The sequence below is a fragment of the Hydra vulgaris genome, chromosome 04 (genome assembly GCF_038396675.1).
Source record: "Hydra vulgaris chromosome 04, alternate assembly HydraT2T_AEP".
In the NCBI taxonomy this organism is placed as follows: domain Eukaryota; kingdom Metazoa; phylum Cnidaria; class Hydrozoa; order Anthoathecata; family Hydridae; genus Hydra; species Hydra vulgaris.
The window spans coordinates 32,875,001-32,893,422 of record NC_088923.1 but is presented as its reverse complement, the minus strand read 5'-3'; the positions used below and the strand labels follow the sequence as shown (position 1 = coordinate 32,893,422).

At 27.2% G+C, this 18,422-nt stretch overlaps 1 protein-coding gene across 8 annotated transcripts in view; it reads right to left on the bottom strand.

Moving 5' to 3' along the window:
- LOC136079766 (zonadhesin-like) overlaps positions 1-18,422 on the bottom strand; it is a 55,138-nt gene that overhangs the window by 6,498 nt on the left and 30,218 nt on the right. For 2 of the 8 annotated variants that reach the window (XM_065796107.1, XM_065796109.1), the window contains 9 exons: positions 17,098-17,124; positions 16,962-16,994; positions 16,736-16,762; positions 10,922-10,948; positions 7,729-7,761; positions 7,588-7,635; positions 3,479-3,505; positions 2,502-2,534; positions 2,361-2,408 (listed from right to left, as the gene is read on the bottom strand). In XM_065796107.1, the coding sequence (XP_065652179.1) occupies positions 2,361-2,408; positions 2,502-2,534; positions 3,479-3,505; positions 7,588-7,635; positions 7,729-7,761; positions 10,922-10,948; positions 16,736-16,762; positions 16,962-16,994; positions 17,098-17,124 (303 nt within the window). The remainder of the gene's footprint in view (positions 1-2,360; positions 2,409-2,501; positions 2,535-3,478; positions 3,506-7,587; positions 7,636-7,728; positions 7,762-10,921; positions 10,949-16,735; positions 16,763-16,961; positions 16,995-17,097; positions 17,125-18,422) is intronic. The other 6 variants (XM_065796108.1, XM_065796110.1, XM_065796112.1 and 3 more) reach the window with 3 other exon arrangements.

Here is an 18,422-nt window from a genome sequence, read left to right as displayed (position 1 = left end):
CATCAAATGTCAAATTCTTTTCAAAACGAGTTTTCATTTGTGCTAACATTGCTGCAGCAAATAGTTTAGCATATTTGACCTGACAATTTTGAAACACTTCTGATTTCACTTGTAAGCTATGTAAATGTGGAAAAACATCACCATAATACACATTATCTCCTTGTAAAGTATCTAAAGTTGTAGCAACAGGTTTCATTACCATGACATATTCTTGCAGGCTTTCTATTGCTTGCTTTTTAAATTTTGGCGCACTCAATGCATTACATATATCATTAAGTTTGTCACATAATTTAAGTAATCGTTTAATAGCATCGAACTGAGAATTCCAACGTGTTGGAACAGGACAGAGTATTGGTTTGTCTATAATATGTGACACAGCATCTAAAGTTTTACTACTTCGTCGAGTTGCATTACATATTGAAGTGCATTTTGCAAGAGCTGCATGGTAAATGCACTTAAACGCACTATCTGTATCACATGCTTTGTTAGCATCATTAGTTGCCAACAGATTCAGTAAATGGCTGATACATGTTTCTTGAGATGGCAAAGAAATTCTCTCAGCTAAAGAATCATCATCACCTACATCATCATCATAATTTTTTGATGAAAATGAAAGAATATCTCCAATATTAATTACATCAATTTCATGATCATTAACTGTATCCTCTTCCATGTCCTCTTGCTCTTTGGATGCATTAGGTGTGATAGTCACATATACACTACTTGCTGCAGCACTTGTAGTTGACTCTTCGAAAAATTCTCTAAATGCTTTTCCAAAATTTGATGCATTGTCGGTGACAGTTGCTGAGATTTTTTCTACATTAAGGTCATATTGACAATGAATTTGAGAAATCATTGCAGCAATTGTGTCATATGTGTGACTACCATAAAATCAACAGCAAGCAAGGGATACTGATGCTTGTGAAACCGAACTATTTTTGTTTAGAGGCATTTCAATAAAGTGTGCAGTCATGCCAAGATAACTTTTTCTATTCAATGACCATATATCAGCAGTTGTGCAAACAAATGATGCTTTTTTCAGTTTGCTTCTTATTTTTTTATGCATCTTAGAAAGCTTTGAATTTAAACGTTTGTTAAGAATCTTGCGACACATGATGCTTACATTAGGATTGAATCCACGAAGCAGTCAACGAAAAGCCGGTTTTTCGACGGTAGCCAAAGGACGCATCTCTTCAGCAATGTAATCCACAATTAAGTTGTCAGCTTCTTCTTGTCAGCAATATAATACGACGTTGTGCTGATAATTGTGATACTGCTTCATGGTAAGTAGTTTGTTTGAACTTCTTTATAGCGGGTCCTTCCTCAGCCATTCTTTCTACACCAGCTTTGCACAGCTTACCCTTCTTCTGAACATCTGCCTTATGTAACTTATAGTCTTCAAAGCGATTCTTGTGCAAGCTCTATACAGTAAACATAAAACTCTTTAAAAGTTTTTACTTTGCTATAACTGAGTAAGTATTGTAAATTTTAATGAATATTAATTTATACTGCAACATTAAATAATTGATTGTTAATAATCAACTGCATATTGTTCAAAAAAGATAAAATTAATTAATTTAACTTATACCAAATTAAAAATTACCATCAAATGCTTAACAAAGTTTGATGTTGATGCCAGCGTGCCCGATAATGGCTTTGAATTATGTACACATAATAAACATATTGCTGATATTTTATTACTTTATTTTGATCTGGCTACGATTTTGAAAAAAGTACCATCTACAATGGCTGGTAAAATTTCTTTATTTTCTTGAATTTTATTACTGATTCAAAAGTCTTTTTATTTTCGCTGTTAACTGCAGCCATCTTTAATTTAAAATAATTCTCACGATGTAATTTAATAATTACCCTAATGAAACCAAGGTAGATAAATAAAACAAGAAATAATTTAGAATAAATAGTGGCCAAGTGACACTTCACAATAAACAGCGACAAAGTGGACTATGTGCATTGTAAATGCTTTCAGCAGTATTTGAATTAAAAGTATTTTCAATGAGTATAAAATACAAAATTCTAATAAAAAGTATTTTAAGTACAAATACTAAATACTTCCAACAAAAGTATTTAAAATACAAGTACAAATACAGTGAAAGTAATTAAAATAGTATTTTAAATACTTGGTATTTAAAATACTCCCAGCACTGCACTCAATTTACTGTATATAAGTATAACTTAAAAATCATATGTTCACTCAACTTACTGTACATAAGTATAACTTAAAAATCATATGTTCACTCAACTTACTGTTCATAAGTATAACTTAAAAATCATATGTTCACTCAACTTACTGTTCATAAGTATAACTTAAAAAAAAGTAAAAAACAAACAAACTGATTTACCAATTGGTTCAGTTGGTTTTGAATTCGGTGGAACAAATTTTAATTGACCTAGATGTAACAAGCAATAGAAAATAGTTTTAAATTGAAATATTTGTGTTTGATATTAACTGATACTTAGAATAACAAAGTTGTTTTACTAACTTGGTATGATTTTTGGCATTGATTTTGAAAAATCTAAAACAATTAAATGAAAAATAAGAATGATGCTAAAGATTTGTATCAAATATTCACTAACTCTTAAATACTGAAATGCTTAAAATACTTTTTTTTTTACCTCCCTCCAGTGCTGTGGCTACTAGGTACAAGACCCCAAAGTATAATTATGTGAAGTTTTAAATAATATTATTAAAATAAAATAAATTCAAATTTTAAGTTTTGATATGAAAGTAATGACGACTCATCTTTTGGTAAAATAGCCAAAAAAGAACTTTGCCAATTGAACATTTTTGAAATTTAATTACTAATCTCTTGAAGTGTTATTTAGAGGTATTAGAACCTATGGGTAAGAAGTGTTTACTACTAACAATTTACTTTAGCTGATGATCCTATCATTAAATTTAAATATAATTTTAAATTTTTGTATAATTTCCTTTTTTTAAAGATGACTTTTTTAGACAAGAAGAAATAAAGAAACAATTATTTAAAATAAAATCTAATTTTTATTTTTTTTCTAATCAAATACAGATTAGGAGATATTCTTTAACTTAGATACAACATTTATGATAACCACTATGTGCCATAAAAATGTACTTATCAGAGTGTCTCAAAGGTGGAGTCAAAAACAAGATTTTTTTAACTTAACTAATGAGGGAAAATAAACAGATATTTGAAAAAAAAGCAGATACAAAGACTTTTATAGCATTTAAATATATATATATATATATATATATATATATATATATATATATATATATATATATATATATATATATATATATATATAATTTTATAATAAAACTTTAGCCTTTATATTTGTGTTAAAAATTAAACAATTTGTGTTAAATTTTCTATAATTTGAGTTAAATATTAAAAAATATCTATGGAATGCCCTGTTAATCGCAGTACCTAATAAGTTTTTTTATTAATATTATATATGTATATAAAGTATATAAAAAAACCTGGCATCTTGCTCATTTTTGCTGGACCTAAAAAAAAAAAGTTAGTTAATTTTTTTTTGGAAGATTCAATGCTTTACTGATAACACTTTTTTTTTTTTTTGTTAACTCACCTCCTCAAGGCTGAGGAGGTGAATTAACAAAAAAAAATCTATAACTCCAAAACACGAACCTTGACAAACAAGGTCGCTGCGCGGAGAAACAAGTTGAGCGCGGTACTACTAGGGATGTGGTGGGGATCAAACTCGGAACCTCCTGCTTATGAAGCGACCGCATTTTGATAAAATATGAATTTGCAGTGCCCACATTTTTTGGGCACTGCAAATTTATATTTTATCAAGCATTTTATAAAACGCAATAAACACTGCATCTGGTAGTTAACTACTTGATGTAGAAATAATTTTTTTTTTGAACTTACTTACTTTTTTACCTATTCACTGTTTGAGTTTCTAGTTTAGAAAAGCTTTTTTTTTTTTAAACATCTTTGCTTCCAACAAGGCTGTAAGCAACCAATATTAGAGTTTGAAGTTACTGGAAGAGAAAAGATGAAAATTGTAGAGCAAGATAACGATTGACAGATGACTTTTTTTAAACATCTTTGCAGTGCCCATTATAATACTTATAGAAAAGAGAAAGAGAAGCAACTTATGACAATGTGATAATGGTTGGAGGTTGGCTCCAAGAGCAGGTCCAACTATGTTTACAATGCGTTTTTGCACCTTGTCTAAAAGAGAAAGGGCATCATTAGAAGATCCGTCCCAGATATGGCAATATGGAGATAAAGAATAGAATCTGAAGTAAGAAAGTGTCGAGCTCGATAAAGAGATGCAACCTTAGAAGATGCTAATTTTGCAACTGACTTGATATATGGTTTCCAAGAATGATTGGAAGTAACAGTTAATCCTAGAAGATGAAGAGTGGATTCATTGAGTATATAACCGTTCATAAATATATTAAAAAAAAAATTATTGCAATAACGATTGGCTGAAAAAAATTGAGTTTTATTTGAATTGAAGTTTACCAGCCACTGTGGGCCCCATGCTGTGAGATCCTTTTCAAGCTCAAATGCTTCCTCCAAGCAATCAGATAGTGTTGGCTTCTTATCACAACAAGAATAAATGGTAGTATCATCAGCAAACAATGCCACCTTAAATGTGAGAATATCTGGAAGATCGTTAATGTAAATTAAAAAGAGTATAGGGCCGAGGATAGAACCTTAAGGAACTCCTGAAGTTACAGAATAAGAAGAAGAGTGCTGTCCATCGAGGACAACTTTTATTCTACAATTGGAAAGGAAGGATTCAATAATCTTAAAGATGTTACCAGATACACCATAAGAAGAAAGCTTATGCAGAAGACCAGCATGCCAAACTTTATCAAAAGCTTTTGAAATGTCAAGAGCGATGGCCTTAACCTCTCCACCTTTATCTAATGCACGATAAATCTATTGGTTATTACTGTTAGCAAATTAGCTGTAGAACAAGAAGATCGAAATCCATGTTGATGATAAGAAAGTAAGTTATTAGATTCAAGATGAGAAATTAAGTGTTTGTTAATTAAAGACTCAAAAACCTTGCTTATGATAGGAAGAAGACTAATGGGACGGTAGTTAGACGAATCAGATCGCTCTCCAGAATTTTTGAAAATAGGGATAACAGATGCCGCTTTCCAGTAGGCTGGAAAACAACACTTAGATAAACTCTTGTTGAATAGTTTTGAAAGTATAGACGACAGCTCCGGAGAACGCTTCTGCAATACTATAACAGGTATGTTGTCCGGGCCACAAGCTGTAGAAGAGTCAAAGCAGGAAATCACTTTAGATACAGAAGCTGGAGTGATACGAATGTCAAGCAATAAATCAACCTGTTTGACGGCTATATCAGGTAGAACGCAACTAGTGGAATCAAGAGATGACATTGATGAAAAGTTCTTAGCAAACAATTCAGCTTTGTCTTTAGGTGAGGTGACAAAGTCTGAACCATACTAGAGAGGTGGAATAACAGATTTGCCCTTATTATTGATACTATTAAAGATTCTCCAAAAGTCACGAGAGGCTAATTTTTGTGAAAAAATACGAGATTTCATGACCTGAGAATAGCAGGCTTTGGCGTTAGACAAAACCTTTTTACAATAGTTTCTAGCAGTAATAAACAGACATCCGTAATTTGGAGAATTGTTTTGCTGATAGATATGGAAGTAACGGTTTCGATTGGCAATCGCAGCAGCACAATGAGAGGAAAACCATGGAGGAGAGTGAGGCTTGACCTGGAATCGTTGAGAAGGAATAAAAGATTTCATGCCAGTCTGGATCCACGAAGTTATGTAAGAAGCACATTTGTCAACATGAAGACGAATAATTTCTACCCAAGGGCCATCACGAAGATAATCACAGAAAGAATCCCAGTCAGCCCTAAGCTGGTTGCAAGAGGTACGATGATAGTTGGATTCTGCAAAGAGACCAGTGTAGACTTCCAGCTATTGAAGGATTGATAAATTATACCACTAATATCATACTTTTTAAATGCAGAAAATTGCCTAAAAGTGACTTTTCAAATAACAAAACGGGTAAATAAGTACTATTTTTTCCAGGGTTTTTTAATATACATATAGGAGTTATTAATTAATTACGAAAACTTTCAAGTTAGAAAATAATCAGTTGATACAATTTGAAAAATTGTTTGGTTGTATTTAAAAGTGCAAACTGTTTATTCGTATTTGAATGTTAAAACTACTAAAAGAAATTCTAAAAAAATCCACCTGTTGATTCAGATGGCTTTAAAATGGCTGCAAAAAGAAAAAGAGTTTAATAGTATATAATAATAAATTAAAGAAAATATTTTTTAAAGGTTGTGTTGAAAAAAAAATCTCTTCTTTCAGTATGATGTCATTCGTGGCATTTTTGCATAAGTGTTACTGAAGCATCATATTGAAAAAAAAAAACTACTAATAAGTTAGGGTTGGGGAGGGTTATAATTGGTATGAAGGTAATCATTTATAGCAAAAAACAAACTGAGCATAAATTATTTTTATAATACACAGTTAAGCAATACCTAACCATATTAAAAAAAGAGAAACAAATAAAACAGATATGTATGAGTTCCAAATATTTCTTGCCAACAATCTATAAAATCTTTATTATATATATTTAGAAGTTTTGTTGTAAAACTGATGTCCTTGCAGGTGTAACTAAAAATTTTAACAAACTTTTAGATTCAACAATGATTATATTTAATTAACTATAAAGATTATAGTTTTCTATTTAGCTTCATAAAGAAATGAAGTTTTTAGTTCAGACAAAATAAGTTGTGATCTTTTATTATTTGTATATCTGTGGTCAATAGTTTTATAATTATTTTACTTAAAAAGATCTTCACATAAATTTTCAGTTCATGAAACATGTTTATCAAAACTATCCATACTTAAGTTTTTTAAAATTCTGCATCAATATAAAAGTACAATAAAACCGGAAAACACCTTAAGGTACCGGAAGCATTAAATAGTCAGTGTTGAGTTAAAGATCACTTAAGACTATACTTAATTGTTTTAATAATATTTTATATTATTTTGAAGACCACAGAATTACAAATAAAACTAATATACTTTAAAATGTATATAGTTAGGAACTACAGGTGTCAAGATTTCAGTATAAGAAAATGATTTCTTTTTTGTATTTGATTCTTACCTCTTAAAGTCTAAAACCCACCATTCATAGAAGTTAAAGCCGCTGCCATCAGTGAGATGCAGCCGCTACTTAAACCTACTTTTTACAGCTGCCGCATTATTAGCAACTACTAAGCCACCAATCAAACAAATTAATCGGCCGCAGCCAATTTCTTGCTGGCTGAAAAAAATAGTGAGCTAAGTAAAAACAAACTCTCATACACAAGTTAACAGAAACAACAACTTTTTTGTAGCTTTTTCTTATGTTGCAACAAGTTCTTAAATTTGCTTAATAAATAAATTTTGTAGAGAGGGAAAGAAATAGTTGCAAAGCGTTCCTCCTTATAAGATACCACAGTGCCCAAATATTTTACATGCTTTAGATACTTTCTCAATAAACTTACTGTACATAGGCATAACTTAAAAAAAAAGACGAATTGAAACTGATTTACCTATTGGTTCAGTTGGTTTTGAATTAGGTGGAACAAATTTTAATTGACCTAGATGTAACAAACAATAGAAAATAGTTTTAAATAGAAACATTTGTATTTGATATAAACTGGCACTTAAAATAAAAAAGTTGTTTTACTAACTTGGCATGATTTTTGGGATTGATTTTGAAAAATCTAAAACAATTAAATAAAAAATAATTATGCTAAAGATTACTATCTAAATTTCACAAATTCTAAAATACTACAAGGTTTCAAATTATTTTTATCTACCTCCCACCTTTATTATGTTTAGTAAATATTCTTTTTATTGATATAACTGTCTGAAGTTTTAAAGTATGTTATTAAAATAAAATAAATTCAAGTTTTGAGTTTTGATAGAAAAGTAATGATGATTACTCCACAATTAAGCCAAGCAAGAACTGGTAACTGAACATTCTTGAACTTTGATCATTTATATTTTGAAGTGTCATTTAGATTTTTTACAACATATGACTAAGAAATCTTTTGTGACAATTTTATCTTAAATTTTTAAATTTTAAATAATTTTCTCCTTTTTTTATAGACGAGATTAACTTTTTAGAAAAAAAAAAAAAAAAATGAAGAACTATTCAAAATAAAATAAAAATCTTTTTTTTTTTAAATTTAAAAACAGATTCTTTGTCTGTGACAAAGAATCTGTTTGAAATTAAAAAAAAAAAATTGTAACATTTATAGAAACAGTAGATAAAAAAAAAAAGAAAAAGAAAAATAAAGAAAGCAAAAAGAAAAAGAAAGTTAAATAAAAAAAAAAATTAAAAAGCAAAACATAAAAAAAAGGAAAAAGTAAATCAAAATAAAAACAAAAAACAACAACAAAGAAAAGAAAGAAATTTAAAGTAAAAAAACTTAATCATTATTAAAAATAAGAAATAATTATTTTTAATAATCTTTTATTCATTTTAACATTAAATGAGTAAAAGTTCGAATAAAAAACAAAACAACAGAAAAAATGTTTTTTTTAATTTTTAATTTATAATAATTTTTTTAATATAATAATAATGTTTTTATTGTATTTTTTTATATTATTGCTTATTTATTTTTTATTAGTTTTGTTGTTGTTAGCTTTATTTATATTTGTTATGTTTGATAACTTCATTGAATTTTGACTATTGTTTTCGAGCAGTTCATTATTACATTCATTCGCTTGATGTCACTCCATTAATATAAGTTCTTTTTCTCTTTGAAAACTTTGAACAGTTTTATAATCTTGTTTATTTTAATTTTATTTACTTCTTTTTTCTAAATTTGAATTATTTTGTAGTAGTGAAATACAATTTTTACAATTAAAAAAACTTTTATTGTTACTTCGTTATTATTTTAACAATATCATTATTTTTACTTTTGTTATTATTTTTGTCGTTATAACTATCACTTTTATTACTACTTACAGAGTATATACAGGGTATTTGTAAACGTTTTAAGAGGATATACATTTTTTTACTATTCACAACTTAATTTATGTCCATGAATAAATTTTAAATTTCTACAATATTCTCTTAGTATTCAAAAATTATGACCTTATAAAATTTGTAACCCCCTTAAAATGAGGTGTGTTCAAACTTTATGTGGCCTTTACATAAATGTGTATAAGTATATAATCCCTGGAGACAAAAACTTGGCACAAAATAAACACAAACAGTAATAATACAAAAATTAGTTAAACAAAAAAATTATTTATTATAAAAAAACTACTAGTTTGTTTATTTCTCATTTAAACAAAAATTAGTATAGAATAGTAAGGAATATAGTTATTTTTTACTTTTGGGACTGAAATAATGCTTTGCCACTATAACAACATATTATTACATCAACTTTTCTGGATGTTTGCACATACATTGTGCAAAATATTTTTTCAACTTTTTAAATAAGAACAGATTCTTTTATGCAGTTGATTGTTATATTTAGTTCTCCAATAGTCTTTATAGACAAACTTGCAATTGCTCTAACTGTTTATAAATCCACTCAGGAAATTTTTATTCTTTAAACGATGAATGTTTATTTTGATTTTTAATGATTTTATGATGTAGGAATAGTCACACTAGAATTTCTTTGCAGTTTTTTTTTGATGAAGTTTCAGACTGATTGTTGAAAAGGCATTTTAAACAATTAAAGTTTCTAGTAGTCATAATAGTTTTTGGTTATCTGCCTAATCTAAGCACTTGAGACATTGCTTTATTGTTTTTCCACTTCACCACACAATGATTCTTTTGGAATGATTAGACAAAATATTTTATAATACCCTTAGTTTTATTGTTAGAGTGGATTTTAAAATAGTTGTTCACTTTTTTAAAGTAGTCAGCATCATTTTGGAATAACTTTTTGATAATTAAAATTTAAAAAACTTTCAGTAAAAGGAAAAACTTTGTAAACAAAACAATCCAAAAAGTGAGGCTGGGTAATTCAAACAAACTTTAACTGCTTGAAGATTGTCCCAAATTTTTGTTACTAAAGGTTAGATAAGTGCTAATAATAAACAATAACGGTTTTCTTATCTTAATAGCATACAATTTTTTCAGAAAAAAAAAACAGAATAATGAATTAAGAGATTGCTGCCCCATCCCAAACCTCCAGTCAACATAGTGCACTTCCTTGCAGCATCACGTTATAAGATTGTTGATATACGTACTGTAGCCCCTGGGATTTTTTGATGTCACATTTCAGTGAGACGTCAGACATGTTAAACATGCATATGCATATATATGCATATATATACATACATATATATATATATATATATATATATATATATATATATATATATATATATATATATATATATATATATATATATATATATATATATATATATATGTATATATATATATATTTATATATATATATATATTTATATTTATATTTATATATATATATATATATTTATATATATATATATTTATATATATATATATATATTTATATATATATATTTATATATATATATATATATTTATATATATATATATTTATATATATATATTTTTATATATATATATTTATATATATATATATATTTGTTCAGGTCACCAAGAGAACCAAATCATGTTAGGCTGTACTCTCAGGTGCTTAAGACACAGAAGGGAACATTTATTAATTTTCAGAAAATTTTCTATTTTAAGCATAAATGAAGTCTTTCAGCATACATATCTTTCACAATAAGTAATTCTGTGTGTATAAATCTAAAATAATTGATGCAAAATAAAAAAAAAATTAAAACTAAAATATTTCAGATATTTTCATTGTTTTAAAATCTATTCATGTATTTTATTTTTAATGTATATAAAACTTTGGGAAAAACCTGGCATCTTGCTCATTTTCGGTGGACCTAAAAAAAAAAAAATAATTTTTCCATTTTTGCAGATTCAATGCCTTATCAATAACACTTTACCAAATTTTAAACTTTATGCCATAACTTATAAATAATAAAAAAGTTATTTACTTCTACTTACTTATTAATCTCTTCACTCTTTTAATTCTCTCTTAGTGAATTAAATTCTTTGAATTTAATTCACTTTGCATATGTAAAAAGGAACCTGCAGCTGTTTATCAAGCCAGATGGGTTACATATAAAGTGTGTAATACATTTTTTACATTTGTCTATATATATATATATATATATATATATATATATATATATATATATATATATATATATATATATATATATATATATATATATATATATATATATATATATATATATATATATATTTTCTCTTATCTCAAGTAAAACAACTTGCATAGTTCAACATTATTAGTATCAATATTTAATATAATTTTATCTATATAAATTCTATATAAAATCAGACAACTTTTTAAAGATATGAGTATACATATGGTAGCAACTATAAAAATTTGTTTAATTTTGTTTAAGAGAACTATTAATTTTTAATAAATTTAATTTTAAGTATTTTAATTAGAAACACTTAAAAATAAGTTTAACGTGAGTTACAAATTTATTTAACACTAAACTCAAGATGAAGTACAATCTAAAAATACTATTCACTAACAACTTTGTAATTATTCATAATTTACTATAATTATTTATAAACTTATTTGTTTATAATTATTTTAAAATTGTTCTAAGCTAACAAGTAGTAAAAGATTTAATGTGAATTCAACACTTTTTCACTCTTTAACTACTTTTAAATTTAATTGAGCCATTTTTTCACAAAAACTAATGACAGAAGAAAAGAAGCTTTAAATTTCTCCACTTTCAAAAGTCACTGTTTTTAAAGAACATGAATAGCATCAGACATTATTCAGCAACAGACATTATTCAGCAACAGACATTATTCAGCAGCAACAGACATTATTCAGCACAAATTTTTAAAGAACTAACTACTCATTAAAAACTTGACGCATCATTTCAACAAGCTTATTGATGACAAAGAACCATTTTTAATCATGAGATTTATTAATAGTTCAAAGAATATAATTGAAACATTCAACCAACAACCAGGGTTGGGTGTAATGAAGTAAACTAACTTTGTTACAATACTTAGTTACTTTTTCCAGTAATTCTACATGTAAGGACTTCAATATTGATTCAAATGAATCATATAATACACACAATGTCATGAAACTAACAACAATACTGTTTGGTGCAAGATTTACCCATGCATTAAGGATCTGTCTCTTAATTATTCAATAATTTTCTGGTGATTTTCACTTCCCCCTCCCCATTGTCAACAACTTGTCAAACTTTTAGAGACCCCCTATAAAATTGCGTCAACATTTAATTACCCCCCTCCCTCCTTCTTAAGAAAAACAAAAAATAAAATGAAAAGAAAACAAAAATATTTTAAATAGTAGTAACAATAGTAGTTTACAACTACAACAAAATGTACTTCTTTAATTCATTAACATATTTTTACAAATAAATCCAAATCTTACATAGTAGCCTCAGCATCTTCCCCTGGAAATACCAAATGTTCCTTAATCGTTGTTATTGGCATAGACTCTGATTGATAACTTCTTGTGGAACCAAAATACCAGACAAGTCAACATTTTCTTCATCAAGCCATTCTACACTTAGCATCTCTCCATGAGCAATAATTGCCATGAGCCCTCTCTGCCTTTTGGAAGCCACTCATATTGGATGAATTCTTTGTTGTTGGGGTGCATGTAATATTTGACTGGACCCAGAAACACATTGGTTGTGCTGTTGAGCATGCTTCTTTAATTTAGTTTATGTTGCTTCTTATGGTTAGCGAAGCAACATAAACGTGACAGATTTTACAGATCCATTCAAACAATGACAACTGAATAGATAGACAATATATATCATATGGAAGAATTTTGAAAAATTTTGCCAATCGAGGTAGCATATTTTTAACTTTTATAGACTGATTATAGAAAAGAGATGGAAATCTATGTGATTTTATATTAGATACATCTGGTGCTTTAAGACCTTCATTAGTTTGACAGACTGGAATTGTTCAGGTTATAAATCTATCAGCAATAATTTCAAAATGCAAGCTTCTAATCGGTTGGCAACAAATTAAATCACAGCATTTCATAATTTGTAGAAAATATTGAGTTGTTCTTACATGGTTTTGGAACCAAACTTGATCTTTGATTATTAAATTTTTAACTTCAAGCTCAGACTTTTCGGGCACAATATACTCTGCCACTGTTGGAAAATTATCTATAATTACTTGCTTCCATACTTCTGACAATGTTTTGCCAGCTTATTTAAAGTTTAAATTTTCCAACTCTTTGTCAATTGTTCTACCTTGTGTGTCAAGGTGGCTTCCAAAATGTTCATGTGGCAAAATTAGTCCTGACAGTTCTTGACTAAGAAAAGCCATTCATTTTTCTGCTTGATTAAACGTACTTCTACCAGGTGCATTTGTTGCTACAAACATCGCATCAATGTTTTGCTTTACAAAATGGATTTTCATCAGGTCCATCCACAGACATAATAAGAATCGGTTCGATCAACTTGTTGCTTGGATCCTTTGTAAAAATATCAAACTCCTCCAACTCAAGTAGCCTTTCATAATTCAGTCCACGGCTATAAGCTGATGATGAGCAATGCTTGCCTGATCTGATGGCTATGTAAGTTGGACCTGAATATGTTACAGCTTCCGGTTTACCTAAACAGTCTTTTTGGATTTCAATGCCAGCATAAACAGATGGTATGAGTTTGTGTCTAGATGCTACTACCCAATCATGATCAAGCAATGTAACGCGGTATTTGGCATGCATTAAAAGCGGAGCTTGCTTGTTAGCTTCTGTTAATCCTATGGGGTCTCTAGCTTTGTTATCTTGACTGATGAAGCATACTTTTTTAGGTCCCAACAAAGAAGCCACTTCCTCTAGGTGATTCAAAGTAGCAGTACAAAATCGACCATCAATGTATTTTGAGTGTAAACCATTTTGTGCTCGAATTAACTTCACTGATACAGTTGTTACATGGTGTTTGCCTTCCGATGATAAACTTTGTTTTGGCAAGAGCCAAGTATAAATAGCACTTCTACTTATTTGAAAACCTTGAGTCTTTAATTGTTCTGTCAACTCATTGAGATTTCTAACACTGCAATACATATTTGTCTTTTGTCATGAGCAGCAGACCCATACAATGCAATGTCAACAATGGTTTTTAAAAGTAGTGGCTGATCTTCTTCAATTGTTGGTCAACCAGCTTTCTGTCGGATCTTTAATTTACTGCTGTCAGGATTTTTAACACAAACTTCTGTTAAAGTTTCTTTTCTTTTAGTTCCTTTTCCTGATCTAAACTCAAAACACCATATTCTTTTTGTTTATTCAAGCCAATCAAATTGCTCTTTAAGATGCTTATCTGACTCTGTAATTCATCTTGTGCTTTTGCTTTGTATTTTGCAAATTTTTTATCACAAGTAGTACAGGATGGACCAGCTTCAAAATTAATTTCGATGTGGTCTTCTTGAATGCTTTGTGTTTGTTGTTTCACAACTTGTAACATTTTAACATTTGCGACTGCTTTTTTAGGAAGGACACTCACACTATTCATAGAGTGGCCTGCCCAGAAGGTTAATAATGTTGCCTTATTTTTCTGTGCTAAAACAGAATAACTATTTAACAACATATCTATTTTTTTTATGGCAAATCATCCTCTTTTTTCAATTTATTCCAAATTTCAGTTTCCTCTCTTTGATAGTCTTGCTTACATTTGTTGAGAAATGCCTTTATATAATTTGTTATTTAATACAAAAACAAAAACAAACAGTTAGTCCTAGGCCTATTTAAAAATATTTAATAGTTCTGAACATTCTAGACATGTAATGTATTAATAAGATATCAAATAAGTCCTAGATAAGTCAGTCAAAAATCGTGAAAATGCTTGCTTGGGTACCTGTCAAACAAATGGGCAGGAACCTAGGAAAAAATAAATTTTATATAAAAGTTGTACCTGAAAAATACAATAAAAACTACCCATATAAACTTAATGGGTAGTTTTTATTTATATTATTTTTTTACAGGTACAATTTTTACATAAAACTTATTTTTTCCCAATCTTTCATTTATCATTAACAGTAGGCATGTTAGTTTTTCGGTAGACATGTTAAACTTTAATGATGCTATTGGTTTAAAGTTGTTTTTCTTTACTTATATCAAAATTTTATTTTAAGTTTCCTCATTCACAAGTCCCAATTACGGTTGAGAAAAACTAATATTTCTACTGTTAATGTTAATGAAAACTTGTTGTTTTTTTCGAAAAAAAACAAACCTTTTAAGAAGAATTTTGAAATCTTTTATATATAATTTGCTTACTTGAAACTTGGACTTTTTTAAATAAACTTTCAGATAATTAGATTTTCCATCTTCCAAGTTTTAAAAATTTTTTGTTGTAGAGACTAACAAATAAACGAGTTGGAGGAGTTCTGATTTACATAAAGGAAAACATTGTACTTAACATTAGGAATAATAAATGGGTTTTGAAACTTTCCAAATGTTATGTTCTATGTTTTCAGAAATTCTTACTATGATAAAGAAATCATAACTATTGAAATTTTTTACAACAAGATCATCAAGATCTTTCACATATGAAGTTTATATTTTTAAGTTATTATATTGCGATTAATGATTGCTAACTTAATATATATATATATATATATATATATATATATATATATATATATATATATATATATATATATATATATATATATATTATATATATATATATATATATATATATATATATATATATATATATATATATATATATATATATATATATATATATATATATATATATATATATATATATATATATATATATATATATATATATATATATATATATATATATATATATATATATATATATAAATATATATATATATATATATATATAAATATATAAAAACCAATCATCTGAACCACAAGAAAATATAAAATATTATAGTAAAAGTTTTGTAAAGAAAACCACAAAAAACTGTTTAAAAATTTTTTTAATCTTTCTGATTTTATTAGAAATAGTTTGCAAAAAAAAAGGCAAGTTTTTAGTTTTTAAATCAACAAAAATGATATCATAAAACTTTTTTTAAGAACAGTATACAATATACAATACAGTGTTTTGAAGCTAGATAGTGTATTACCTTTAGATATCTTTTTACTGTACAATTATTAGTGAAAAACATAACTAACAGTATTTTTCATCAAAACCTTAAAAATTAAATCTTTTGGAGCAAAGTAAAGATTTTGATATTTCGGATTGTTGCTCTACCAAAAAAGTATAGTTACTCTACAATATGTGTTCATACCTCAAATGGTTTTTTATGAAGTACATAAGTGAAACTTTTTTGTGTGACATTGTCACAAATTGGCAACAAGGTTAAGAAAACCAATATATATTTATTAGATATTTAAAAAAAAATCTTCAAAAAAATAGAACATTTCTAATTCAAAACTGACTAATGAATTCGGAAGGATCTAGTTAATCTATTTTTATTTCTGTAAACTTAATAAAGTAAATCATTTTATAAATTTATAGTCATAGAAAGATAAATACTTATTATAAGAATTATGAGATTGCTAAAAAAAATATAAAATATAAAAACAAACTACAAACAAAAATGTAATAAAAAATATGAAAAAGTAATATAAAATGAAATTGATTTACCAATTGGTTCGATTGATTTTGAATTGCCTGGAAGTAACAAAAAAAAAAGTATAAATATCCATCACATCACTCATGACTGAATAAAGAAATATGTGTGATGGATGCTAACCACTATTAAAAAAAGTAATATATCCACCATATTTTTTTTGTTCCTAACTGAATAAAAAAATCTGTACAATGGATAATAAACAATCTTAAAAAAAACTATTAATATTATTAGACTAACTTGGCAAAAGTTTTGGCATTGTTTTCGAAAATTCTAAAATAAAAAACTTTAGAAAATATAAAACAAATAAAAATAAAAATTGTGATTTAATATTAAAATATTGTAACACAAAATTAAACAAAAAAAAAACACAGACCTGGCATTTTACTTGATTTTGCTGGACCTAAAAAAAAATTGGTAAATAATTTTTCATTTTTGAAGATTCAAAGATTTATTGATAACACTTTACTTATTTAAAAACTTTTACTACAGATGGTGATAAACACATATTTTAAATATTTAGATATAAAATAAACCCTCTGTCGATGTAACAACACTCCTTGCATGCTCTACTTATTTGTCAGTCGATGTAGTAGCACTCCTCGCATGTTAATTAAAATTAAAATACATTGATTAGACATCATTTTCTTGAGCAGTTAATTTTTGATACAATTTTGCTTTTCTTTTTTTTTGATAATGATTCACATTTGTGAATTTCAATGTAAACTTTTTTTTTGACAATCAGAAGACCATAATTTCGGTCTTAATCATTAAAAATGAGTTTCTATCAGCATTTTTTTTATACTACAGCATTTTTTTTATACTTTCTCGTTTAAACCCATCAGCATTAACGCTTTAATTAAAGAAATAAATGTATACTGAAGACTCATCTCAATCAGAACAAAAGTTTTAATTTTTTGACTTTAATCAACTAAAGTTTACCTAAAGTTTGCCTCTTATCTCAAGTTAATCAAGATTATCATTGCATTAACTAGTGTACTAGTGTAGTTAAAAAATTGTAACTTTTTTGAGGGTCTTGGTAAGGATTGTCTCTTCGAATTCCTTGAATTCTATTCTTCAAATCTTGAATTTCAAAATCTCTCATATTTGACGCACTAATGATATGACCACTTAAAGTTTCAAAATCTCTCATACTTGAAACTTTTACAGTTTTAGAAAGCGCCAAAAAATAACTAAAGACATGGTGTTTATTTATTTTCGACAATTCATGTCAACTTACTAAAATGATTGATTTAAAATTTTTTTTAAGTAAAAGTATAAATAACATTATAATATATAATATAAATAAGTAAACATTAAAAAGCCCCTAGATGTCAATTTTATTGAGAATTTCCTTTTCATATCTGGCATGAAAATAAAAAAACATATGGTATGAAGAAACTACTAAAACATGAACTAAAACCTAGCTTATCATTGCTATCATTCAAATTTGATTTGAAGACCAAAAAATCTAAAAAATTTGCAAAGCCTCAATAGATGCTGTACCAAATTGTGTGTAGAATCATAGGAGTCATGAGAAAATATTATAGTAAAGGTTCTGTAAAAAAAAACTTGAAAAACTGCATTTTTCATGTTTCTGACTTAATCAGAGCTAGTTTGCAAAAGACAACAAGTTTTTAGTTTTTAAATCAATAACATGCTGTTGCAAAACTTTTATACATTGCTTTGAAGCTAGATAGT